Raw genomic sequence first — 22,472 nt, 5'->3', positions numbered from 1 at the left:
AAATGTACGAAGTTTGTAAGGTACATTGTAAAGCAAATAACACTTCTCTGCTTAATGTCTACTAATTCTTTAAGCCTCAGCCCGGATATCTCCCTCTCCAGGAAACTTCTCTCAGTGGCCCCTACGCCCAGGTCAGGGCACCGCTTCCTTGGTGTTCCCACACCACCATATATATATTCCTATCTTTACACTTCCACAATGTTTTATAAGTCTATTTAGAAGTCCATCTACCCAACTAGACTTTCGGCAACTTTAAGGCAGGGACCACATCTTAGTTACCATTGTTCTATCCCTGATACCTACCACAGTGCCGAACATATAGTAGGAGTTCATTATAAGCTTACTAAATTAAGAGGTAAATGAGTGATGCAATGAGGGGCAACTGGACCTGTACAAAGGCTCTATTTTTACCCAGGGATGGACTATCACTGTTTTCCAAGACAGTTAACTGTTTTCCAAGAAGGTCAGTGTGACTATGCCGCGGTTCTGGATGCAGGATGAGGACGAGGGCCAGAAAAGAAGAGGAAGAGGAAGAAGAGATGCCCAAGAATGAAAAAGGGCCTTTATGAGAGAGGAGGAGGAATGGGATATGGCCTGTGGGTTGCTGGGACCCAGTTAGGGCAACAGAGTGTGTGCCCTTTGTAATGTTGGCTTCAGGGTTGCCAAATCACTGTGAGTCTTTTTTCTTTTCTTTCTCTTACCCTTTCTTTTTTTCCTTCCTTCTTTCCCTCCCTCCTTCCCTCCCTCCCTCCCTCTTTCCTTCTTTCCTTCCTTCCTTTCTTCCTTCTTTCTTTGCCTTACTATTTATTTATTTATGTTGGTCATCCTTACCATTTTGTAAAGTCTTTTTGAAATTCCCTATTCCTACTGAAAGTAGCCTAACTAAGGAAGGCTCTGCTTGGCAAAGCTTTAAGGAGACAGAACTCCCATCCCTACCCCTCCTCCCCTCCCCTCTATTTTGAGGGCGATTTACAGTGAGGTAAGAAAGTGGGAGGATCTCATCATGTTTTCAGTGCTGGAAACATGGAGATTCTTCCTTTTGTTTAAATAACGGATAATGGGGTTGAGGAGGAAAGATTTTCTTCTGCGGGAGCATTTTTCTTGTCCTTTAACACCAGTCTTGGAAAGAGCTTTTATTGATCCATCAACACTCAGGACTGCAAGTGCAACCACAAATTCCTTCCCACATTTGCAGTGCTTTTCTCATTGCTGTTTTTTTTTTTTTGCATTGGTTTAGCTTCCTGTGAGGAGTCAAAACACATCTTTGATGTTTGATCAACCTATGCTTTTTCTCCATTCTCCTCCTGTCCCAAACTTCAGCCCCCTTTCTAGCTGCTGGGCTGGAGAATAAGCTATAGATGAGCAACTTGAGTAATCGGCATGCACTGCCCATCCCTAGTCCCGATTAGCTGTAAGTCTAGAAGTCTGGAGCTGGAGTGGCCTGCCCTGTGTCCCAGGAGACATCTGCTGGGGACTCTGGGAGGGCAGAGATGTGGACATGGCTGGTTTCTACGTTCACAAAGTGTCTAATCCTCATGCCAGTTATTCAAGAACTACGTGTACACACTCAGAAGAACATTATGGTTTTCATTTTTTTTTTAACTCATCCAATACTAATTAGAAAATGAGAACCGTTATTAATTTTTTAGAGCAGGCAGTTTTCGAAAAGAATAAAGCCACATTTTTTTCCAAGAGAAAATGGATGTGGTAATATGATGGAAGCATTGACCCGGCAGGGAGTCTAAATCTGCTCACAGTGATTAGCGATCTAGCTGGCTGCTCACGTTCTGAAATTTGGGAAAAAGCTGAAGCAACTTCCTTTGTTCCTTTAAGTATTGTTGTCTCTTCTCTTGCTATTGTCTGATGTAGCACATAGAGTTAGTACTCTGATACAAAGGGCTAATTTTGTAGTTGCAGAAAGAAACTTAAATGTTTTCCAGGAGCTTGTAAACATTTTCCTCTACTTGTAAAGAAAATACAAATATAAGGAGGACTTAATGTTTGATATTTTATAAAGCTCTTGGAAACCATTTTGATGGCACTGCATTTACTATACCAAGGCTAGAGAAAAGAAGAAAAACATCCATGTAAATTTAAACCATTCCAATGGCAGGATTATATACACATCCAGAGGCTCATCCATTTCAATACTCTAGCAGTTTAGAGTAATGAAGCCTTCAGAATTACTCAGGAATAGTCTGTCTACCATTTGTGTATCATAATACTCTTTCTATTGTTGTGTAAACATATTTTTATCAATATTTGCAAAAAACCGTAGTTTTAATAAACTAAGTAACAAATGTAAACTATAGGATTCATGAGGGTAATTAGTCCAAACAACTGGCATACTTACAATTGCATTTCTTCTGAACAAATCTAAGCTTGCACGCTGTTCTGTAGGTGGAGAGTCGGATCCGATCCAGATCTTGAGCCCCTGGAGGGGGAAGAAGGTACACATATGGTATGCCGTGTGTGTGGAAAGGAATTCATAATGTTTATAAATCAATACAGACATAACCCATACCCTTAATTTTATTTTTATTTTTATTAGAATGTAAATATAACTTGAGGACTTGAAAAGGTCTGTCCCATATTCCTCAGGGTCTAGGGAAAGAGACACATGTAATCAGCTCTGGGGATCAGGTTGTCAACTGTGTTCATGGGCCAAGGACACACACTCAGCCCCGTGGTGTCTGCCACTTCTGAGAACAATCTGCTCCAGCTGTGACTTAAGCAGCTAGATGATATCAGATAGTAATATCATCAAATAATCACTTTAAATGCACTGTGATTGGTCATTAGAACAAGGCTGTGAGGTGAGCATAGGCCGAATGTTAAGCATCTTTTCTGCATGATCTTAGGCCGATTGCTTTTAGAAGCCTCAGTTTTCTCATCTGGAAGATGGGGATGATGATACTACCACTACTTATCTCATAGGCTTTCTGTAAGGATAAATGAATGACACCTAAAGCACCGAGAACACTACCTGGCACACAGTAAGTGCTAGGTAAGTATTTGTTATTATTACTAGTATCTATCCAGCCATCCACCCTGTCAATCTCAGAGGAGACTCTTTTCTAAAAACAGCCACTACTCTTTCTTTCCCTGTGGCTTCCAGTTCTTCCCTAACATAGAGGAACATGTTCCCCAAATTCTTGAACTACTTTCCTCATTCCACTCTTCACTCAAGAATCCATCTTGGCTCCCGATGGCCACAGCACCAGGTCTGAATGTTCTGCTCTGAATCCAAGCCCCTATGTAGGCTCTTTCCATCCTATCTACTCAACAATATTTCTCACTACTCTCTACCCCAGAACCTCTGCCAGGCTCGGGCAGGTCTCCTCACAATCTCCTGTGGATGGGCTACTTGTTACATAGACACCTGAGTTCCTGGTGATTCTCCCACCCTCCTTTGAATGGGCTAATCTCTAGACTATGTCTAGAACATGGTGGACTTTGAAAAATGTCTGTTCTTCTTCACTTCTAAATATTGGGCTTTCTTTAAGCCCATGTTTAAGGTTCATAACAGATATAAAGGCACATAGCTATATTTTGACATGTATCGGGACCTTCTCTTCACCAGTAAAAGTGCTACATAATTGCTTCATAAGATAATAGTTAGGATAGCAAGTAAATGAACTGACCTGGAAGTAATTATATTAGGTCAATTAAGTGTTTTCCTAATGAAACTCGGGATGAATTAGCAAGTGTCCCTCACTGAGAGCAGTTAGCATTCCCAGGACTCAAAGTGATCTCTTTAAATTCATTTAAAAATATTATCAATATGCCTATTACTTTGTGGTTTTATAAGGCAGATCATTAAACATTCATTCTTATGAAAGTTTGTTACTTGACAAACAGGCTCACTGATACTGAGAGCTTGAAGAATCAAAGAGATAAGGACTTACCCTCACCCAATGCAGGAATTCCCTTAAACATGTTCTCAAGAGGTGGACATTTAGCCAACGGCCATGTAGGATTATTTCCAATGACAAGGATGATTATAACAGTGAAAATAAATGGGCTTTAAAGTCAATAAACCTTAATCTGTCACTTTCCAGTTGTGTGAACTTTGACAAGTTTTTACTTGGCGTCCAATTTCCTCATGCAGAAAATGGTGATAACACTATCAACTTTAGCGGCTGGTAACCTCTGTAGCCGGTACACAGTGAGCGCTTAGCCTCAGATGGGCCTCCTTAAAAGGCTTCCTACGCCATTTCTGAGCAACAAGAAGTGATAGAAATTTCTTTTTTATATTTGAGCTTTAATTTGCCTCCCTGTAACCTCAATCCATTCAATCTACTTTCCCTTCTGGAGCCATATAATCTTTTCTCCCTGCCACTTGATAATTTATTTCTCACACATTGCGAAGCAGCTATCAGAATCCCTATTAGCATCTTCATTATCATCTGAAGATTATGTACAAAAGTCCCTGTCATCACTGAGTTTAAAGTTTAGCTGGGAAGCAGCTTCTCCTTGACTTTTTTAGGTTGAAGACATTCAACTCTACAGCCATTTCAAGCACGGTGTCTACCACAGAGCACGGCACAGAGTAGAGCTTCAATACATGGAAGTTGCTGTTCTTATTCTCCTTATCGTCAGACATGGTTTTGAGACCCTTAACCATTCTAGTCATCCTCTTCTATGACTGGCTAATATCTCCTTGAAATGAGATTTACAAAATTAACCCACATGCCACAGCTAAGGCCTCACCTATATAGAATAGATAGAAAGCAAATATTACTACCTTTGATAAGGAGACTTACTAATGCAATTTTTCTAAATCAATGGCTCATTCTTCTGGTTCTTATTAAGCTTGCAGTTCATTAAAAAGCCGGTTTTAAAAAACTCATATGTACTTATATTAAGTCAGACCTTTTCTATCTAAATGCTTACTTGGGGGCTAAAGGTAGGATTTCATATTTATCTGGTTAGTTTCTTTTAATTTTTAGCTCATGCTTCTAATCTTTCTGAAATTCTTTTAAATTTTGATTTTGTCACTGGCATTTCAAAGGGCCTTCCCAATTTCATGTCCTCTGTAAATCTGAGAGGCTCATGTTGGAAATGAACTCTCTAGGATACAGGATAACCAGAGACAGAGAGACTGTCAGAAATACCTGAATGCTAAATCTGTCTTTTCTCCTGGATGAGGATGTAGTTTTACTGATGCTGAGTTCGGAGAGTCTCAATATCTGTAAATAACCCTTTAAAAGAAGACATTAGGGACATAGATTATTTGTGTAAGTTCTTCAAGAATAATGATTTAAGCCCCAGGTACAAAAGGGCTGTAATGCCGCACACAATTAGATTTCTTAGTTCCAGCAAGACCTTATCCTCTGAGAACAGAGACCCTGACTCCTCTGCACCTTTCTCTCATAGAGGTCCTAGGGGCAGTTTGGCAAAGGTGCACCTCCCTGGGATGCAGTAAAGAGGGACATAGAGATGATGCCTAGGGACGGGAGCACAGTGACTGCTCTCTCCTGTCCTACCACAATGTGGACTTAACCGACCCTCTGTTTTGTTTAAGAATCAGGAAGGGGTCCGGAGGTCTGTCAATATTTCCTATTTGTGCAAGGTCTTCCTGGCTGAGGATGTAAGCTCTGAATATTGAAAGGGATGTGGTAAGCAATGAAATGTAGCTTTTCAGCTAGAGCAGCACAGCACTATCTTGCACAGACAATGTAAGTGGCAACCACAGGATCCATAATGGGTTCTGGGACCAAAAAAAAAGCCGGGTCAAGACAGGCTGTGTAGGCTCTTGCCCTGTTTATCCAGTTGGTTTAATATAAATGTCTTTGTCTCTGCCCCCATAAACCATGAACTTAATTCAGTTTTACATGAGTGGTCTCTTCTTGAAAGTCTACAAATTCATTGCCTACCTTGAGAGTAGCTACAGGTCTTCTGTGTCCAAGTCATTGCTTAAAACCAAGGACCTGAACAGAGCCATTAACACAATCCTCCAGGATACTACTAGAGGCCGTCTTCTAAGTTGATTGACCCACTACTTATTCCTCCAGACATGGTCACACCACCACTTATAAATCTACTGAATTCTATGGTGATCCAGCCCATATTTCTCCAACACGTGCACAAGCTAAGAAACTTTGTCTGTATCTTGCTGAAATTAAGGTTTATTTTTATCCCATGGTATTTTCCTGAGCTAGCAGTCTAGTACCCTTATTAAAAAGGGAAATTAGCTGACAATTCCTTTATGAAAAAGATGGAATTTAAACAAATGAATAAGGAAATGAAATCAGTTAGAGCAATCCTTGTTCTTAGCATGCTGAAATATCTAGGATTACCACTATCTCCTGACCATGATCTGAAAAAGAATCCATTTTATCATGAAACCTACATCAAGTTCATACCCTAGACTCTCAAGAATCCATATTCTTCCTTTTTAATAAAAAAGGAGTACAGCATTTTCCCATAATATTTTTTTGCAATGTTTTCTTCATTATTTCTCAAAATCATGGATAGTGTTGTTTTGATTATTATTATATCACTGAGATATAATTCTTTAAAACTTGGAGATTCAACTCATTTAAATAGTATCTTAGATTTGTTTCATAATAACACAGTGGGGGTTGAGGGTAATAATTAAGGGTAGAAATGAATACTATTTTCTCTACTTCTGTATATATTTAAAACTTATAACAAAAATTAAACGCTAATTCATTTAAGGCAACTTGATGCTCTTGCACCATCCATCTCCTCAAACCTCTCATACTCATGTTGTAGTTGGAAGAAAGTGATGAAGACGAAAGCAAAGAGGCAGTTAAGAAATTCTGATTGATCACACTGTTATCACCTGCAAATCTCGTTTTTCCTTTTTTTAGCCCTTCCTTTCTAGATTTTTTTTTTCCTCCCTTACTCCCTCTGTCTCTCTTTTCCTTACTCTCTTCCTCCCTCCCTTTCTTTCTTCCTCCTACCTTTTTTCTTTCCTTCCATTCATCTGACTGCTAGCCACTCAGTCTCACATGCCCCTACTTACTCAATCGCCTCTGGCTGGGAGTGAAGGAATTTACCTCAAGAGGTAATCAATGACTTTAATCTCCTACCTACATGTTCCTTGAGGCAAACTTTACCTCGGAATGCAAGGACACATCTCATTCATGCGCCCCCATGCCTTAATCTTTGAGGCTAACCAGACCACCTAATACTTTCTCTTTTGACATTTCTATAGAATAGTAAAATAGCTAAAAATCATATATCATGGCCCCGGACAGACATTTCCAGGCAGCAGCTCTTTACTGCCCATGGGTCCTGTCCCCATGCTGAAAACAAAATAAAGGTGCAGGAACGAACGAGCGGCTGGTGTCTGAAAATTCTTTTTTGACTTGCGACTCAGCGGCCCCACTTCACATCCATCTATCCATCCAACCAACCAACCAACAAGCCAACCAGTCTTACCCAATTTTTTTTGTGTGTGTGAGGAAGATCAGTCCTGTGCTAACATGTGCCAATCCTTCTCTTTTTTTTTTTTTGCTGAGGAAGACTGGCCCTGAGATAACAGCCATCCCCATCTTCCTCCACTTTATATGGGACGTTGCCACAGCATGGCTTGCCAAGTGGTGTGTCAGTGCCCCGCCGGGATCCAAACCAGCGAACCCCGGGCCGCCGCAGCTGAGCGTGCGCACTTAACTGCTTGCGCCACAGGGCCAGCCCCTAGTCTTACCTAATTTTTGGCTTTAGCTTCATTAAACGCAATGGTTTCACACAATTCATGTGTGCTTTGCCTTCCATATTTTGATGACTCATTATAAAACCTTTTACATAATCATTCAGATTCTTAAATATCTCATTCATTTTTCAAAGTCACTCAACAAATATTAACAGGATAAAGATGAAGCCTATGGACCCTGTGTCTGAACTCTTTTCCATGCTTGATGATTGACTGGATGTGTGTGTGTGTGTTTGTGTGTATGTGTGTGTGTGTGTGTATGTGTGGGTGGGTGGGTGTGGGGTGTAGATGTGATAGACAGACAGAGAGAGAGAGAGAAGGAGAGAATTTCTGTCTTAGACAACTCAATGGGATGGGGTATCCCTCAATGAGCCAAGGTACAAATAGGGAGGAACAGGTTTGTAAGTGGGTGAAGATGAAGAGTTCAGTTTTGGGCTTACATGGTTTGAGTTACTTGTGGGATGACCAAGTGGAGACATCCAGTGACAGTTAGATATGTAGATATGAAACTCCTGACTAGAACTGTAATACATTCCAGGAATTATTAACACACATATAAAATGTAGCAATGTGTCTTGACTGGGCCAAGACTGAGAATATTTTTCCAAGAGGAGACTGTGTGCACAAGTAGGGCTATTCCACATTCTAGGTGACAACACGAGGCACAAAATTGGGAACAGGAACTCCTTCCCCACTTCTGAACAGTGCCCAGCTATTTGGTAGTTGCTCAAGGACTGCACGGCTTTGGAAATACTGGAAGCCTGCATCCTTGCCAGAGACGTTGGCTTTTTTTTGTGATAGGCACTATTAGTGGAGCTAATGATGAGCCCACCTCAAGCTGCTTCATCAGTAGAAGCCTTGACAGTGAGGAGGCAAGGCTGGAAGGGACACTGAGTTTATATGCTGACTCTTCCGGATAAGTGGGTTAATGAGAATATGGGAGCTGGTATTGGGGGACTCCATGAACACTTGAGAGCCATAGAATAACAGTGAGGCCTTGAGAGAAAGTCAAATTGTATATGCAAAGAAGTGGTCAAGAACAAAACTTTGGTCAAATCTGACTTCAGGGCGTCTGGAGGGTACCAGAAAAATAGAAGTAGGGTGGTTAGAAAATGCAGGAGAGCAAACTAGGGTGGTGACATAGGAGAGAATTTCCAGGATGGTGATCCATGGTGTTAACATCTTAAAGAGGCTGAGGAGCATGAGAAATGAAGAAGCAAGTGAGAACAGTCACTGTATCCACCGTGGCCTATGGTAACAGAATCATTCATGTTACACCTAAAATCAGTCTTCCTAAAACTCATAGTGTACCTTGCGAAATCACGCTCTAGGTTCCATTCCAGCTATGTAAATGCTGACTGTAGCCAACATTCTGAAGGAGGACTGTCCGCCTTCAAACAATTCAACAGTGCGTACTGAGTACCTAAATTTGCCTCCCTTTTTCAGGTCCCTCCTCCACTTGGAGGCCAGTGGTATCACTCTGCTTTCTCCCCAGGACCTTCCTCATCTTGTTAGGCAGCCTTCCATCTTCTGAAAGAGTGTTTTTCAAGCCCTTTCCTCCCATTAAGACCTACCTATCTTGTGCCCCATAGGCTTATAAACCAACACTGATTCAGTATCTAACATGAGCGGATTTGAAGGTGAAGGTCCAGGGTCTGTCCCTAAGGAGGAGTTCACGATAGTGAGTGACTTGGACATGTTCACAAGTAAGTGTCATACAAGTCAGAGTAAACGTGCTCTGGGAGCAGAAAAAGAGAGGAGAAGGAGAGTTTAATTCCACGAACAAACAATTTAGTCTGCTAAAGGCCAGTCTGATAAACTTATTTGAGCTGATAAACTTATTTGATGGCTGAAAATGATACCAGCTCAAGACAAGGTTTACATAAGGGAAGCCATATTGTAGAAAAGAAAAACTCTATTGTAACTTTGAATGACCTCTGACAAACTAACCCAGCTGGATATGCACCCTCCGGGAGATCTACCTGCTCTGTCGATTTTACAACCCCTGCTTGTGCATGTACCTCCCAGCTGCGATAAGATGATAACTTTGTTTTTTTGAGTTCCTTAGGAATGTGATGACTCCGAACAGAGAAGCTATGCTGATAGCCATCATCAGTGAAAACTGAAAGATCTCGTGTGGCACTCCCAGTCTGTAACACCAGAAGGTCAACATTTCTAACCCTCTCCCCAATAACCCACTGGCCTATATAACTGCTGTAAGATTTTGTGCCCCCTTAAGATGGTTCTTTGGGACATGAGTTAGCCATCTTCCCTCTTGCTAGCAAGCTGTAATAAAAAAGTCCTTTTTCTCCTACCACCTTGCCTCTTGACTATTGGCATGTCTTGCAGTAAGCAGAAGGCTCCATGTTGGGCAGTAACAAAAAGGTAAAGGTGAGGATGACATTTACATTTAACTAGAGTCTTTTCAGCTTTAATCCAAGGTACTAAATAAACCGATAATCAGAGCACTGAACTGAGGAGAATTTTTGGTTAAGGGCAATTGCCCAGAATTTCTTTAATCAGAGTAAGCGGCCACTTAATTTTTTTATATATATATAAGTCTACTTTTTCTTATTTGTGAGTCCATGCTACTCTTAATTTCATTTCTTTGCTGTTTCTTTCTGCTTCTGCTGCTTGTGGTTATGAGCTCAGAGTAGATGTTTAACACGTATGTGCTGCAATCACCTGAATTTGCCAAAATTTCTTATCAATTGTTCTTCTCATCAATTGTTATTCTCTGTGTTCTCTGTTCTTTGGTCTTTGGAAGACCAAGATGCCTTAATGTTCCCCTCAGTTTAACTAAACTTTAGACAGGCTTCTTCCTAACCCTAGGCCTCTGACCTCCCTTTTCTTAGAGCATTTACTTTAGAAATGGTTCCATTGTAAATTCTTTGTCTGCCCCTTTGAAATGTAAATCTTCTTCCAGCCTCTTGCCGAGTTTACAACCTAGGAATGTCTTTCTCAAGGACCTGGGAGCCATCCCTTTGAAATGTAATCATTGAAGGAGATCTCCCAGTCTCTATGGGATGGTAGGAGCCTCACCTCCTAATTGTAACAATTTGCAAACAATATTGACCAACTTCCCAACTAATGTCCTTCAGTACTTTTGCACTAGCTCACTTCAGTGCTTAAACACCCTCCTGCCTTTTGTTTCAGCAGAGCTGAGTTCAATCTCTCTCCCTTCTTGCAATAGTCTGGACTACCTTGCGATAATCTTGAATAAAGTCTTCCCTGCCTTCTTAACTCGTTCACATGCAATTTTTCTTCGACATTTGCAATTTCCAAAACAAAGTATGTCTTTGGCCATTTTTTTTGCTGTTTAAAAATAGGGGCTGGCCCAGCGGCATAGCGGTTGTTTGTGCACTCTGACCTCTTAGGTGGCCCAGGGTTCGCACGCGGGTTTGGATCCTGGGCACGGACCTACGCACCGCTTATCAAGCCATGCTGTGGCAGGCGTCCCACGTATAAAACAGAGGAAGATGGGCATGGATGTTAGCCCAGGGCCAATCTTCCTCAGCAAAAAGAGGAGGATTTGCAACAGATAGCTCAGGGCTAATCTTCACACACACACACAAATAATAAATAAATAAATAAATAAATAAATAAATAACCCCAATATTATTTCTAGATAATACTAAGCTGACCAGATTTACATGTTCCTCCTCCTTTTTTACTTTCCCGTCCAGACATCACAGATTCCTGGAAAAATTTACTTTCCAAGTCTCCCTGTCAGTCTTCTCTGATAATAGTTTCCTTGTCTGTCTTTGGTGTTCTGCTAATAGAGCTGGGGTAACCCACATATTTTTCAACTATTTAACACATTCTCAATGAGATTGCCTCTCTCTTTTGTGTGACAGTCTACCTATCTACATCAGTCCCTCCCTTTGAAACCAGCCAATTGTTTTATCTGGTGGAATCCCACTTACTGTGGACAAGTCCTACTTAGTGTTGATCTAAACATGATGCTCACTAACAGGTTGTTAAGGTCAGATGTGTTTATCTGTTTTTGGCCAACATCTGAGTCTATTATTTAGCATACCCAAGGAAGAAAGATACATATTTGTGTGGCTTGCTTAACTATTCTGATCACTTATCAGGAGAACTCATAAAATGACTTAAGAAAGCACATGACATCCTTGAGAAGTTTTTATGAAAAGATAAAGTTACAATTTGGGAAACGAATGCACAATTTTCCTAAGTCTTTCTCACTTGAAAAATTTAGAGCTGTTCTGTTTCTATGGCTATAAAACTTATGTCAATCTTTATTTGAGTTGGACAACTTTAATTCAGAAGACATTTGTGACATATGTATTTGTCTGTGCCAGGCACTGCATCAGCTGCAGAAGGAACTAGGTTAATGTACTTGAACTCAGATAAGTATTTAAAAAATCATTAAATAAGTACACTTTTATAATTCTTATAGTGCGTTGGCTGATACAGTCTTTAACGTAACAATGATAAATTCAAAGATTTCCCCCAAGACTTTATTGCTTTTTTAGGTTAAATATTAATATTTTTTTCTTTTTCTGACAAGACATTGGCCCATGATGTACATGGCTCTTCCCATTCCAATCTAAGAATCTACGGTATGGGAGGATACTATGCTGCTTTAGATTTTGTTTAGATAGGTGGGCAGTAACTAGGTTCCTTGGTATTAGATTTTTATCAACAAAAGTCACAACTCCAGGTAAGCCACCATGCCAGAAGTGAAGATACAGTCTCAAACATGGCCTAGGAAATTGGAAGGTCACAGCCGAAATTCTTGCAGACACTTTAGACATGTTTCTAAAAGTGGAAAATCAAGGAGCATGATTGAGATTCCCCACATCAATTTTGATTTTCTTTCCTCTTTGTTAATTCTAACACTGTCTTGGTGTCTCTAGATTATTGGGAAATGATAAAGCAAAATATGAATCTTATTATCTGGGACTTTCCTTTATCTGCTCTAACCCTCATTCTTGCCAATCCATTCCAATCTTCAGTAGAAACCTAATTTTGTCTACTGCCCTCTCAGGGAAAAAGGCTTACAACTCACTTCTGCTCATCCTCATTCCTTATGCAGGGAAAGAGAGATAAAAAGACAATAAGAGATTCGTACTTTTTTCTTTATAACATTTAATTTGAGATGTGTTTCCTCCCTCCAATGTCAAGTTCTTCTTCCTTATGAATAAGAAAAATGGTCTACAAGGGAGACACTACCTACCAATTACTTGTACAGCAACCATGCATTTACATAAAGCAATAGCCATTATTTGATGGGTTCTCCCCTGGAGTCAGTAAATATAGTCTTGGCTTGGTTTCCTTGTATAGCAGGTCACCTCCAAGCTCTTTTTAACTTTTCCGTTTCACTTCTTAGAAACTGGTTTGTAGGACAGATTCTACCCTCCTGCATGAAGTCCAAATGACAGCTTACAGTTTGGGCTGGTAATCATGCGGGATTCCTCTTTCCCATATGAACATATGATATCATTTTGCAGGTAAGACAATCAATGATTAATTTCACAAAGTTTATCTAGTGCCTACAATATGCCAGACACTGTGACAGTGCAGGGAGATGAACACAGACTTGAAAGTTGAGTGGACTGTGTTAATACCAACACTAAATAGTGTTTATCAACTGCCTGTGTGTGTATATATATAGATATATATACATTTAGGTCCACGAAACTTTTTCTTTCACATAAAATATACAGTCTAGTAACAAATTATGATGATTCACCGACTAATTTAACTCTTACTTAATAGGAGGCAAAAATGCCCAAATGTGCATTTTATGCAAGCAATATAGGATTTTAAGAAAAAGTACAAATGCCATAAGGATCAAGTGGTTATTTCCAGCCTTTCCATGAGTAGTCAAGGGAAACCGCAGCGTATTCCTTGAAAGTTCCATACTTACTCATCTCTGCAAACAGCTGTCTTCTTTCTGCCATGGTATTTCCTCTTTTCCCACTATCTTCAATCATTCTATGAGACAAAATGGTTACAATGTGTATTATCCTCATGTTAATGAGACAAAAAGCCATTTCTATGTAAACATACTTGCTGTAGTTATGCCACAAACATAGAGACAAACTATTTAAAACTGTGTATTTAAAAAGTATAGCTTTACTTTCATTACCTTAAATTGCTGTACATATTTTTCCATATATAATGTTGTTGTAGTTGGAGGGGGAATAAAATTTTTATTTTCTATCATAAAAATAACTACAATAGCAGGTGACCTTGTGCCATAACTGAATATAACCGTCTACCATCTGTTAGGTGATTCATTGCACATATAGTTTCTCTTTCAATTTTGGGAATAACTATGAAGAATATAGAGCAGATATTACGGATCTCGTTCAAACAAATGATGAGATTCAGAGTCTCATGGACTTTGTAAAGTGAATGGTGTGATGTTTGGACTCCAAGCCAGTACGTCTTCCACCACATTCTGCTGCAAGTTGTCCCTTGCACACCCAAAACCTCAATTTAGAAGTAGGTCATTTTCTAAATGTTCATTTCTAAGTTTAGTGTTTGGAACCTGAAATAGTTTTTCTATACATAATAGTTTCATGCAAGGTGGTTAGGTTCACATCTCTATTTAACCATACTGTTGTCTGCAGTGGAACTATTTAAAAAACACTATGAAAATGTCAAGAGTTAAAAAAGAGAATTAAAAAAATTAAAAAAATTAAAATTTGACATGAGGGAAAAGAAAATAATGAGAAAGTTTGTCCAGCCCGATAGAGGGCTTTTGGCTAAATATTAGGGTTTTATAAGTTAATGGAGTTGATTTTTTATTATATCTAATTAAACTATTAAAAACTAAAGTTTCCTCTCTCATATACACATATACATATACACACAATGTCTACCACTATGTTTTGATTCTCAGGCATGGTAACACAAGGTATGGCTGATCTTTTTGCCTTTCAATGGACCCTGCTCTTTCTCAAATATTGGTCTTTGTCCATGCTATTTTTTTGTTTGAATTGTCCTCTTCCTATGCCTAGCCAACTTGCAATTACCCTTCAGGTCTCAGTTAAGGTGTATCTTCCTCTGAAATTCTCCCAAACTCTCTATGATTGGCTGGGTTTGGAGCTTTTCCTTTGAAGAGAGGCAAAGCCCGCTATGCCTTTCTATCAATGTTGAGCATTCACTTAAAAATCTTTATTGAGTGCAAATCCTATACTTCAGGAACCAAACTAAGCTCTGGGTACACAACAGTGATCAAGTCACAGTTCCTGCCCTCAAGGTGCTTACCCTCTAGTGGTGGGGGATAATACAATTGTATAAAATTAATGAAAACATAATGAGGTAATTATAGCCATAGAAGTGAAAAGGAAGGTGAATGTAAGAGAGTTTGATTACCTGGGGGTAAATTTAACAGAACTACTTGCAGAAGACTGCTCAAAAGGTAATAGGGCTATGTACAAATGACTCACTCGAGGGCAAAAGAAAAAATTGGTGAAAACCAATGTGATGTCAAACTGGTCAAACAACCTCACCAGTGGCTTCTATGAGTCAAGGATTATTTGTCTACTGCCAGGAAGGGAAAGAAGGGCATGGAACAGCCTTGGGTTGAGGAGTTGAGAGGAGTGTGTACCCATTCACAATGGGTTATAATATAACTAGTGTCAGGCCTAAATAATAATTGAAATGAGCAGAGTTATTAATAAAGCTTTCTCAATTTGCTAACAATTCACTGTTGAACATGGTCAAATACTTTCTTTTTATAAGATTTTAAATATGCAGATATGATTGATATATAGATATCTGGAGAAAAACATGCCCCTCCTGATTCACATAGCCCCATCTCCTTTACTCTAAAGAAAGTGGGTAGATAATAATCTGACATTCACAAAATAGTCTGGATGCAGCTTCCAATTTTTATTTCAAGAGCTTGGAAGTAGAGTGGAGGCAATAAAGAGATAGGGGATAGAACCAGTGATATGTTCCTGCATCTGTCTATGTGTTGGAATGAGATGAAAAGAACCATTAAAAATAAATCACAAAGGATGGTAGGCTGGAAAGCTCTGATTGAAAATGTCAGGGAGGTAAGGACTGTCTTCTGAACTCACAGCGCTTCCTGCCTGTACTACTCATTTGGTGCTGTTTGTGACGTCTCTTTTCCTAGTTAACTTTTTGTGTGTCTCTCTGCAGGGTTTTTGAGGGCAATAACTTCAAAAATTTTAAATTCTTCACAGTGCCCAGCAGAATCCAATCAACAAATGCTATGTCCAGTTACTATTTATTGAACAAATGAATGAAACAGAAAAAAAAGATGAGAGGAAAAAAAAGTAAGAGCTAAGTTTGCTTTCCATGAAATCGACTTTCAGTTATATTTCCAAAAACTGACTCAGTGAAGGGTGAAACTCAAATTGTACTGGTTTCAGAAATTAATTATTTGAAACGATAATGGCTAATTTATATCTGTTATAATCTAGGACCGTACATTTTAGAGCACTATCTTGTCTTGTGAAACAGAAGTTGAAATAGATGCAAACTAGACTGATGTCACCTTTTGGTCTATTCATCAGTGTTTTGGGTTAATTAACTCATAAAAGAACCATCATTGGTTACACAATAGGTATTAATTTTCACTTCTAAGTAAAATGTGTACCTTATGAGGAAAAGAAGGAAAAACTCAATAGTGTGCACTAATAGAAAGCATGGAATATAATTATAAATATAAAAGGAAAAATTACATACTTTTCATTTTACCCCCAGAGTTTCCTGGGAAGCAGCACTGTTAGATAAAATTGAGAAAACTCATTTATTACCCATTGATCACAGTCATAATAGTAAAAAAGGGGGCATGCTAGTTTATAGGTTACACTGATAGAAGGACTCGTGGACAAAGGAAGCTCATGAATCAAATAAGCAAGGAGCACCACTATGGGCTCCTTCGTTTCCAATTTAACTTTGATCAGTGGGACTTGAGATATATCATGCCTGATTACATCCTCACCGCTTTAGAGAGAGAGAAGAGCAAAACTTTCACTAGGGGAAGGAGGGAGTGCTTTTTACGGAGAGCAATTTTGCTTCTGAAATGGTCAAGAAGCTCTGCGTTTCATAAATTTCAGTCTAACAACAGCTACTCAAAGTCACATGGAGGAGATGAAGGGGAAAATAACCCATCTGTGATAATATTAGTGTCACAAGGTACATGGCTCACCAACTGGCCTAATTTGGTCAGTTTCTGTTGCTCCTTCATGTAGATGAGATGCTTACAACCTTAGAATTTATATTACATAAAAGATTACAAAAAAGTCAAAAAAAGCAGAAAGAACTAACAGTGATATATAGGTGATGAGCCCCATAGGACATTTCTTTTTCTAGAGCTCAGAGAAATTCTATGAGAATTTCTATGAGAATCCCTCCATTAATTTCCTTAAGAAATATTTATAAAGTAGCTGTAATTTGTTAGACACTCTGCTAGTTTCTAGATATCCAAAGATGAATAAGACATGATCTTTGTCCTTAAGAAGTTCACAGTCTAGAAGGGGAAACAAACTATTCTAACAAAGTATTATAATTTGGTGAAATATGTACAATGATGAAAGTCTGTACTACTAGATATTGTAGTTTATTTCTGGGAAGATCTGAAAGAGGCATCAAAAAAAGGGTGACTCTGGAATAGAATTTTAAAGGATGAATAAGAATTTTCCAGATAGACATGAGTGGAGGAAGGGCAATTATAGTTAGAAGGAATCACGAAAAAAGCATGGAGCTTTAAAAAGGGCATACAGTGCATTTGGGAACTGGAAACAGTTCAGTATTGCTGAGTACAAGTGTGAGTGAGACTCTGGAGAAGTGAACAGGCATCAGATCTAGAAAGTCTTATTTGTCATGTCTAGACAGTACAGGGCTTTCCTATAGGAGATTGGCTGCCACCCAAGATTTAAGTAGGGAACTGATGTATACAGATTTAGGTTTTGGCAAGATTACTCCAGCATGTTGAATGGAGGAAAGATTCAGTAGGCAGGAGGGTAGGGAATGGGAGCACATGATTAAGGGAAGAGTCCAGTTCACTGGATACATCTGGGATTCAGGAGTGAGAATATTTTGTCTTACGCTGAAGAATGGATTTGAGAGAGATTTAGGACACATTCAATAGGACTTGGTGATTTATAGGCCACATGGAGAATGGCAGAGGACAGGACCTCAGCTTTTGCTCTCCCACAGCACTTCACACATATTGAGAAACAATCTGCCGCCTTCATGGTAATAATGAGTTCGTGGGAGGTGAGTTCACCAAGTCACCCTTCTTCTCGCGTCTTCATTAGAAGAAGGCTGAAAACTGGAGAGGGAGGCTTTAATTCTTTGCCCCTATACGTGGGAGAGGCATGAAATAACAGAGTAGAACAGTTTGGGAACCAGCAAGAAATAAAGAATAAATCCAAAGGTAGAGCACAGAGTGTTAGAAGAAATGTGAATCGTATTTTGACATAGTGAGATTAAGTTCACATTGAAATATCACATCCTCGAGTTACTTCCTTCATGACACATCTTTAATCCAACATCATCCATAATAAACACACATTTCTATTACACATGACATAGAAGTTTTTAAAGTAGAATCTTAAATTAAAGGTGTCTTACATTTGTATAATTTTCTGAAGATTATAAAATGCTGTTTTTCCCTATAACCCTGTGAGGAGGTCCAGGAGATAACCCCAAATTATAGCTGAAGTACTTGAGACTCAGGCAGGTAAAGTGGCTGCCCAAAAACATCAAGTATTTTCTGGCAGGGCAGGAAATTGAGTCCATGTTTCTGTTTTTTCTTTTTTTTTTGCTTTTACTTTTTCAATTCATAGGCTAGAATGGGTTTTAATTCCCAGGAATCTTATTCCAGCTGCCTCTGTACAATACAAACTAAGATTTTCTGAAATTTGTAAGCTGAAAAGGAGTTAATAGAACTTGGTGATTAACAGGTCAAAAGAAGAACGGAGAGGAAGGGTCCACACAGCTCTCTCAAATTTCACTGGGAAATTCCTTTGTGTGTTACTTCTTAATGGAATCCTCCTATTTTAAAACATTGTTATCCTGGAAATAATCATGGAGATTAAAATAATTCCCAGCATCCAGATTTATGTAAACCCAGATACAGACCAACACACCAACTCACACACTGATTCACACTCTCACATTTTAAATCCACAAAAGCCGACAATGTTTTTAGAGACGTCTGGCTCTGCTTTGCTTCTGCTCCATTTTAACAAACACTTAGGACGTGCAGACTTTGTGTTTAGTATAGCGAGACTCTCCCCATGCTTTATGTTCCTCCATTTTGCTCCAGGTGGATGACAAGAAGATGCTGGGTTCAGCAGTCACCAACTGCTTCAATCCCCGGAGTTAATAACTGCAATGAAGGCCATTCAAGCTCCTTTCCTCCTTTAATTGATTTATTGGTGGCGTATAAATGCCTGTTTCCATTTCTGTTAATGAAAGAGGCCTCTGATATGACTTTCTCAGATTTACATTCTGGTCCTAACCTTTGGCAATATAATAAAAAAGGATTCAGATCTCTTTCTTGAGGCAAAGTATAATTGCATTTGCTTTTACCTCCTAGTCCTTTACCTAGATGAGGCCCTGAAAGCAGGAAAATGCTGTTACTAAAATAAATGGCTGTAATAGGTTTCTGACTTTGTCTTTTACTTGGAACGTTATCTTCTGCTCTTGGAACTTGGTTCTTGTTTTTGTGGGGGAGGGGTGTGAGTTCACTAGTTTAGCGTAATGACCAGCTGGATGTGTTATCAGGGATTTGGTCTTCCCTCGCAAGTATCCACCATAGCAGTCTGCAGCTGTGCTGCTCATCACACTAGCCTGGAGACCTTAGCAAAATGCAAATACCAGGATCTACTGAATCTGGGGTTGGAGTGGAGCATTTGTGCTTTTTAAAGGCACCATAGGTGGGGCCGCCCGGTGGCGTAGCGGTTAAGTGCGCGCGCTCCTCTGCTGGTGGCCCAGGTTCGATCCCTGGCACGCACTGACGCACCGCCTGTCAAGCCATGCTGTGGCGGTGTCCCACGTAAAGTAGAGGAAGATGGGCACAGATGTTAGCCCAGAGCCAGTCTTCCTCAGCAAAAAGAGGAGGATTGGCAAGTGTTAGCTGAGGGCTGATCTTCCTCACACACAAAAAAATAAAAATAAAGGCACCATAGATGCCGCTGAAATATGGGCAGGTTTGAGCTAGAAATAAGACGCTAGTTGAATTAGACCATGAACTTATTTGCACAACATTAGGTTGGCATTCTTATGCTGCTTTGTAATATGTTTCTCTAGCTTGTAAGACCCATTTTAAAATGTACTTTGAGCCAAGGGAGAAGATAATTAATTCTTTGGGGAATGTAAGTATACATAAACATGTACATACATTGATATGGGTACCTAATGAGGCAGACTTTAAGAAATAGGAAATGCCATTAAAAAGTGAGAAAACTATTTTTATTCTGGAAAGAACTACTCTCAGCGATACTTTCAAGTCAGGAAGGAACCTGCTGTTCTGGGGTAAGAGTGTACATGATGTTTAAGGACATGTGGTTTTGTTTGGTTTCATTTGGCTTGGTATGAGGGTAGGACTCCTGCTCAATAGCAGCTGGTATCACCCTCACCTCCCCCTTCCTATTGGTAAAGGCTTAAAGATTGCAAAGCAAGGCTGGGAGAAACTTGGCCCGGGTGAAAAGGAAACTTTTGGAAGGAAGATGATCAAAATTCGGCCTCTGTCATGTGAGGTTTGAAGTTATTACAATGTCTCTGAAGGACTGCAGAGCTCTGCTGAGGAGCTTGATCAAAAGGACCCCAAAGGTCCCTAGGGAAGATAACATAAGGAGGGAGTCGTCTGTATTGCTGCCTCTGGCCCTGCACTAGGACCTAAGATATTGCAGAGAACCAATATTGGTTTTATCCAACATGAGGTACCTTTGGGATAATGGTTGTGTGTGTGTGAGCGGGTTCATCTGTATTTCTCAAGAGCAATAATATTACATGCATAGGCCCAGTTGGTTATGGTGAAACTATGGCTGACACTAACACCGGAGAGAGAGGTTTCCTTGTATCCCTGCTGGGACTGCTAAATTCATAACTTCTGGGGGGCAGGTGTTAGGAAACGACTACTTTCCAATCATCTGGAACTTTCTTGATTCAGTGTAAGATGTCACCGTTCATAAACATAGGTCTGTTTCTTTTTCCTACATATCTAAAAGACGAAAACAAATAAATGAAAATTTCCCTCCCCCCCCGTAATTAGAAGACTGATGATTTTTCATTAACCTTGCAATAAGACAACCCCAAATTTTGCAAACTGAATTTTTGAGCCCCACTTATCTCATAATAGTAGGATTATACTGTACATATACATAAACATTTATGAAAGTAAAATATTTTGGAAAACTTTAAATATTGTAATTCCAAATTTTGTTCATGTGACTGAGTTCAAGTTAGCTTCTCAATAAAGAGGCTGTGACTTGACAGAATGTATTAGCTGATCAATCAGTGCAATGCTGTCCAGTCTATAATTTCTTTTAAGGGTTAGACCCTTCTAATGATTTGATAAAAGATATGTACTCTCACCCTACCAAAATGTTCATGTATACAAATCCACAAATAAAGGAATTATAGTTGCTTACATGGGCTGCTTTAGGGGAAGAAGGCCAGGATTTGGTAAAAATCAAACGTAGTTTTATTTCATAGGGAGCACCAACTATTAGTGAAAGGAAGTAGCCAGTCCTAATGGACGCATCTACAGGGGAGAGGGCAAGAAGGCTCGTGGTGGCCTCCTAAGGCCAGGGAAACAGGAAAGGTGTCAAAGTGGCGCAGTGAACATGGGGAGAAGGCAGTATGGGCTCTTCACGTGGTGGAAACCAGAGTGCCTGGATATACTAACTCAGCACTCACGTGTCAGGCAGAAACTCGCCCCTGGGAAATCCACAGAGCTTTAGGACATCACTGTTGTGACTCCTGGCACTTGAAACGATTCTAGCTCATCTTCCGTTTTGGAAAATCTTAAAAAGCGTAGTAGGAAGAAATAGGTCCTCCCTTGACCAACTCTAGTGAGCTGAGAAAAAAAAAACTGGGGCTGCTTCCGACCACGGGCTAATTGTCATCCAGACTTCCAGGAGTGTGACTTCCCTGAGGAGAATTGGGAAAAGGAGAGCGAGAATAAAAGTGTAGGACAGAGCACTGAGCATCGGGATGCAGGTCAGGGGGGCTCGCATGTTTTAAAATTTTGTTTTTTACTTTTTAAGATCGGGGAGTGCTGAGTTTGGAGAGACGGGAAAGGGAGAGGCAGGAAGGCATAATGTTTTCTGCAATAGGACAAGAAAATCAGACTTTTTCTGGGAAAAGAAATAGCAATAATAAATATGAATAAGGATAATTGTCACAACACTATTTAAAAATATTACCATTTTACAAAAAGGCTTACCATGTCCCAAGCACTATGCAGGAATTTTCTCATGATGTTCTTATAAGAAAACCATAACGTTGGTATTATTATTCCCATTTTACTGATGTGGAAACTGAGCTTCAGAGAGATTAAGTAATTGCCTAGGTGACCAATTTAGGATTTAAAACCAGACATGTCTGACTACAAAGCTGACTGGGCTTCTTAAGAGAGACCAAAACAGAATTGTCTGAAATAAGACTCAAGGAACTGCTCTTTACTGCCTAAGGGTAGTGGTGGTGGGACATTACCCACATACACACTGAAATGGGCTAAAGCAAAACTGAAGATATGCATTAGTGGACGCCAAGGGGAGCTGGGCAGGATGGAGTTAACGGGTCGTGCAGTGCCACAATTTCA

The 22,472-nt window shown here is 39.7% G+C and overlaps 1 protein-coding gene across 10 annotated transcripts in view; it reads right to left on the bottom strand.

Annotated features, from left to right (window-relative positions):
- DTNA (dystrobrevin alpha) overlaps positions 1 to 22,472 on the bottom strand; it is a 352,070-nt gene that overhangs the window by 112,335 nt on the left and 217,263 nt on the right. For all 10 annotated transcript variants that reach the window (XM_058556978.1, XM_058556975.1, XM_058556971.1 and 7 more), the window contains 2 exons: positions 13,581 to 13,648; positions 2,354 to 2,434 (listed from right to left, as the gene is read on the bottom strand). In XM_058556978.1, coding sequence (XP_058412961.1) covers positions 2,354 to 2,434; positions 13,581 to 13,647 — 148 coding nt within the window. In that variant the 5' untranslated portion in view covers position 13,648. The remainder of the gene's footprint in view (positions 1 to 2,353; positions 2,435 to 13,580; positions 13,649 to 22,472) is intronic.

Source organism: Diceros bicornis, chromosome 16, assembly GCF_020826845.1.
Source record: "Diceros bicornis minor isolate mBicDic1 chromosome 16, mDicBic1.mat.cur, whole genome shotgun sequence".
NCBI lineage: Eukaryota > Metazoa > Chordata > Mammalia > Perissodactyla > Rhinocerotidae > Diceros > Diceros bicornis.
Note: the sequence above shows the minus strand (reverse complement) of the source record. Positions and strands in the feature narration are given on the sequence as shown.